This window comes from Triticum urartu, chromosome 1 (genome assembly GCF_003073215.2).
Source record: "Triticum urartu cultivar G1812 chromosome 1, Tu2.1, whole genome shotgun sequence".
Taxonomy (NCBI): domain Eukaryota; kingdom Viridiplantae; phylum Streptophyta; class Magnoliopsida; order Poales; family Poaceae; genus Triticum; species Triticum urartu.
Window position 1 is genome coordinate 339,372,867 of NC_053022.1, and position 5,649 is coordinate 339,378,515.

The 5,649-nt window shown below is 42.5% G+C and overlaps 1 protein-coding gene across 1 annotated transcript; it reads right to left on the reverse strand.

The window, feature by feature from the left end:
* Positions 1–250: 250 nt before the first annotated feature.
* LOC125510802 (mitochondrial inner membrane protein OXA1-like) lies at positions 251–4,764 on the reverse strand. Its single transcript, XM_048676068.1, has 9 exons — positions 4,273–4,764; positions 4,091–4,172; positions 3,498–3,542; positions 3,315–3,373; positions 2,136–2,202; positions 1,874–2,005; positions 1,317–1,436; positions 901–955; positions 251–810 (listed from the first exon to the last, which is right to left on the reverse strand). Exons 1-9 carry the CDS (start codon positions 4,407–4,409, stop codon positions 533–535), a joined length of 975 nt encoding a protein of 324 aa, XP_048532025.1. The 5' UTR covers positions 4,410–4,764; the 3' UTR covers positions 251–532.
* Positions 4,765–5,649: the final 885 nt, after the last annotated feature.

The following is a 5,649-nucleotide window of genomic DNA, read 5'->3' on the forward strand; positions in this document are numbered from 1 at the left end:
ACTGGAGCTCGGCCTCCATTGGCATTTTCCGGCACGCCAGCCGGCTATTGCGCAAACGTATGCTCACTAGGAGTTACTACACACAACTGCATGGCAACTATATTTACGTATTTTCTAGAGAGAAAAATACAATAAAGAGGGTGGAGAAACAAAAGGAGGAAAAATAAGTGAAAGGAATAAAAAATCCTGTTATGTGTCATCTATGGTGAGATCTACTTAAACCTCATCTAAATGAAAGGACCCTACAGAATAAGGACATATGACAGATCTTCATTTGATATCAGGGAAGTTTCTTCACAAAAACGCAATAAATTTGCTCCTCGAAGACCAAGCCATCAGTGCTTAAGAAAAATGAAGCTTCTGCTCCCAATTTCTTTTCAACCATCATATTAGAGCTAACAAACTAAAGATACGATAAGCTAAATCACGTCAGTATGCTACCTACTCATCTGCAGTAGCAGCCGGCCACTCTAATCCTGGAATGGCAGCATAGCTATCTAGGCTCAGATACAAAGCACAAGACGGCAGTTCGTTAGGAGATTGTCGTCCCAGCAAGTGGACATGCTGCGATATAAGTCGGGATTATACCAAATTTAACGTCTTTGGTCGATTTCTTGTCAGACTCGTCTCTGTGAATGCTGGCATCAGAAGATTTCTTTGTCTCTGGAGAAACTGGCTCTTCCTCTTCTTTGACAGGAGGCGGGGAATCTTCAGCAGTCGGGCCCTTCTGTCCATCGGAAGAGGAACATTCTTGTTTTAGTAGAAAGGGGCCACCGTATAGTACTTTCTGCACATCTGGATGCTTAAGAACTGCAAGCAATGAAAGACGTGTATTGTCAAGCGTAATGGAAATAAGGCCAAACTGAATTGCAAGGTACAGGAGCCTGTGACAGGTCTCACCTATCTTTCCTGCAAGAGTCAGACCGCTCCAGGTGACCAAGGAACAAGAAATCGCCTGGACAGACAATAAATTTGGAGATGATTTGACATCAGAAAGTAGGGCAGTATCAGCATGTTTACAACCTAAATAGACTTGCTTGAATACTTAGTAGTTGGATTTAATCTTCCGGCCTTTATAAAAGACAGTAACCATAATGCAGTATTTAAGAACCCACGGAGACATGGTAATAAACCTACTGTCTCAAGGCATTGAAGAAAACAAAAAAATTAAGCCGGTTACCATTTTTAGCTTTATTTGAAATAGGAGGGGCGGGGGGTAAATACCTTCCTATTCTGAGGGTGTTCAGGCTAAATTCAACAATGTAAAATTATTCAATAACAAAAAACTCTAAGCATGAGCAAGTAATCCACTCTACCTGAGGAAGGGTAGCTGTCCACAGCATAGGTAGAAGAGACATTGCTCTCACAACCTGCCTTACATTATCTTCCATCTTGCGAGAGCGTTCTGTACGTTTTGCTGCAACACCATAGTTGACCTAAAAGCCAAAAACTCATATTAGTCATCCCTCCATCCATTTGGAAAGGTAAGGTGTCCACGCTTCCCAGTGCTTATCTTTGACCAACAATTAGTGAAATTTATGTGGTTTCTGTGATAAAAAATTGAGTTTGCTAGGTGGGATTTTAATACAAATCCAACAACATCAGTTTGTATCAAATAATGTACACATTGTTTAACTAAATATCGGAATCCTGAAAAGCGTGGCCAGCACTGGCCAGTTGCCACCTTACATTTCTCAATAGAGAGTAACACTTAAGAAAACAAATTAATCTCATGGAAACAGTGTACAGTGGGAGTACAGACAAACTAAACAAAATCTAAAGGAAAATTAGTTGAAGGATGCGATAAATGGCATCTCGAACTTTGTAGCACAAGAACAAACATACATTTAGATAAGAAGAACTGTACACATACCTCAAAGCGAAGCATGATGAACAGTGATGTTATCATGGGAAAGATGCAAAGAGCATCAGGGGTCGTCAGATCAGGAAACCATAAAGCTCCACCCCCTTTTAAAGATGGAACTTTCTCAACCATGTTTGATATCTAGAAGCATGACAGAAAATTGAAATGACAAGAAGTCTGTGAAAATGGAAACAAGAAGGTGGTTGTGGTGGTAAGAAGCGATGCATAAAAAATTGGCTAAACAGATGGTTTACATGTGAAATCAACTTACAGCACTGTAAAGAGTTATAAAGGTATATGGTGTCACAATGATGTGAAGAGTTGGCAGAAAACCAAGCCTGTGTGAACAAGAGCGAGTATTTAGAATTTAGAGAAATCCATGCAAGGTCCCTAAAACAACAAGTAGGAGCAAAAGAAGTTGGATGTTGTTTATGGCACACGGTTAAATTTGTCAGTCAAAAGGAATTTTGATCAACGCAATAAGGAGCACAGAAGTCAGAAGCAACAATTTGGAAGGGAAAGGCCAAATAAGCTACACAGCAAGATGAATTATTATTATATTGGCTAGACCCAGGCACTCACACCACGGCACCATAGTATTAAGAAGGCAAAGTAGGAAGTTTGCACATGCACTCTAATTTCACAGTAAATAAGCAAATATTAAAGGAAATTATTATCGTTAAACTGTCCAGCAAAAGTGACCCGATTGGCTGAAGGAGGTATGGGGTATGGACATTATACAACTTCCAAAGTGTTTGACTGGAACAACACTCTTTTTATGTTTGAAATTGCAAATGCAAGAACACAAATAAAAAGGGCCTAACTAAATTTCCACGTTCATACATCCAACTTCAACACTAGAAATGATTTTTCAGTCCCATGGAGCCATGGCTCCACACTTTGTTGCAGTTAAATGCATTTATGTCTTCCTGGGGATGTATATATATCAATCTACAGGGAGCCGACAGTAATTGGACAGGATTAGTGCGGTTTTCTTAATATATTGTGCTGCACAGTGCACAGCCCCCATCAAAAACAAGCTCTACTACTCCCTCAGATCCATATTAATTGACGCACACCTAGTATAACTTTGTACTAAAGTTGTACTAAGTGTGCATTAATTAATATGGATCAGAGGGAGTAGATTTTTCTTAAACTGGGTTGTCTGCTAGGCCAAAATCATTCATGTCTCGGATGAAACAATCTAACATCTTTTTCCTATTGAATAACTTTTAGGCAGATATGTGTCATGATTGAACACTGGAAAGAAAGAAGATAGGGGAAGCACAAAACTTCCTTTTCTCTCTTTCATGTTAACACTAAACATCACACACGTCTCTTCTTTCATCCAGCAAGAACTATGTAACATTTAACGGTATTTGCTCAGAAAGAAAACATTAGCGCCCGCAATAATGTCACAATACAAGCACAAGTAAAGCATTTTACATACTTTCTGACCATAGGATCTGCTGCATCTGCAAGTTCTTGTATTGATTTCTCACCCTTAGTCTGCAGGAAATGATTGTGTATAGTCAAATTTCTTGACAATAAAATATGTGGCTTGTACAGTGCAATAGGAGTAGTACAAAATATAATAGTGTTTCGCTTCCCTTATTGCAGGGATCTTACATACATTCTTTACCCACTTGATGTATTGTTCAAGGTCCTGACGCATACCCTATATAAGTTTGAAGCATTAAAGAAAGTAGGGTTAATCCTGTGATCAAAACAAAGTTCTTCAAAGTAAAATATGACAATTAAAATTTTATTTCAGTTGGCTCTGTAGTTAGTTAGGCACTTTTGCGATGCATGGGAATTCTGCAAGAACTTCATACGGAGCAATTGAAACCTACAGGATACTGGAGAGCTTCTCACATTTCCTAACACACATTTTACTCAGGGGTATTGCATTCATAGCACACATTTACTACATATTCCCCACATGTGAGTTTTGGGTCTACAAAAAGATGGCTGATTAAAATTGTTGCTTGGTGGTGGGATTAACCCCGAGCAAAGAATCTTAACTTTGCATGCAGAAATTTGGTTTACTTCTCATGACCAACAGATGGGATAAAATCTGACCTGTGACTAATTGGGCACAAGCAACTTCTGGCTACACAAGATACGAGCCTACTTACTTATAGCGCTCAGTATAAGCAAGTGTTCTAACATGCATAATAAAGTAAAACCAAAGGGAGGAACAATGGTAAATACATAAGATCTTACATATAGTCGTTTATTGACAAGCGTCGAAATTGTGAACATCCCACAGCGTAGCAGCACTGTGGAGAGAGCAATAGAAATCCACCTGCAGTGAAAACAATACACAAGGAACATGATGCACACCGGAAACGAAATTCTGAAGACAAGGTAAAGGGCACAAATTCCTCAAACCCCTAAACCCTGACCAGTTCAGACCGGTGAAGGAATGGATCACGTCGATGAGATGCTGCACCGCCGCGACGGCCATTGATGAGTCCGGCCCATGCCACCTCGCCGGGGAAGCTCGCTGGGACCGCCGCGGACGCTGCGGAATGGGCGGCATCGGTGAGGGTGTCGGTGAAGCCAGTGTCGCGGGAAGAGGAGAAGCTGCGGCGGGATGGCCCGGGGAAGAGGTGAAGACCGAACGGGGGGAAGCTTAGGGTTTGGGATGTCCCGCGAGGGGCGAGCGCGAAGTGAAACGGTCGTGGTGCGGGTGGGGGTGGAAGGGGCGAGGGTTTTCGAGGATCGCCGGAGGAGTTGGATGGAAGCAGCTGGGCCAGTGACGGATGGAGGCGGCGGGCGAGGGGGCCGGAGAGGCTACCGGATGCGAGGCTTCTGCGCGCGGCCGCGGCCAACGCCATTGCTGCTCGCAGCGCGGTACGCCCGAAAGAGAAGGGTGAAGTTCCCTTTTTTGGGGGGAACTAGTTATTTGCCAGTGGGTTTGCAACACGGCATATGTATTCGGTAGTTTGCATCGTTTTTTCCTCCTTAATATCTGTGATTTAACTGGGGTGCTGTGGAAGGTATGAAAATACCAAGACCTTACGAGACGTCGAAATTACCCACGTGCACGCCGGATCCCACTGACGTGATACATGAGCAAATACAATCAACGAGTGTCGTAAGCATGGACGCAAGATCTGCTACAAGGGGCATGATGCTGGAACAATGTAGTCGTGAGGTTGTCGACGGATATGAACCTTAACCGAGAGCTCCAACACAGCTACATCAAAACAGTTTGAAAAGTGGGAAGGTATCTTGCATCATCGAAGAGCAAAGATCGACCGAGACTGCAAGCTCGTCACAACACAACATGCGACATTGGAGGGAATTGAGCAGGAGTCGATGTCGAGGCAACATACGATAGGCAGAGGATGTGAACATATGGTAGCGCAACTTCATTTATCACTGTAGCTTAGGACGGGGGTGATAGATCCCTTTTATATTGGGTTTTTTGAGAGTACTTTGCTTGTTTAACCATACTATGTGTCGGTTTTGTTCATTCACTATCCGATACATCGAAAATAAAGAAACATTGTATCTTGCTTGATTGAGAAAGAAATTGATAACTTTCCCTTTCGAGATAATTGGATCTGGCGACAAATTAAGAGAAGACGACGCCCGATATAAGCGCGGCCGCTCGTACCAGCCGTTGGAGCCTTCCTCTCAACTACACAGACAACTTTCGTAATCGAGCGAGAGGTCTCAGATCAACAGGGTAGATAGAACCATCGACCATAGCAGAGGGAGAGAGATTCAGAGGAGAATTACTTCACTTGGATCCGTTCTGGGTCCCTCTGAAT

Excerpts from the sequence above, each read along its gene's own strand:
- LOC125510802 (XM_048676068.1), bottom strand. The coding sequence starts at position 4,409 with ATGCCGCCCATTCCGCAGCGTCCGCGGCGGTCCCAGCGAGCTTCCCCG. Across the intron at positions 1,437-1,873 it reads TCATCATGCTTCGCTTTGAG|GTCAACTATGGTGTTGCAGC; the intron begins GTATGTGTACAG and ends TTTGGCTTTTAG. Across the intron at positions 956-1,316 it reads GGACAGCTACCCTTCCTCAG|GCGATTTCTTGTTCCTTGGT; the intron begins GTAGAGTGGATT and ends TTGTCTGTCCAG.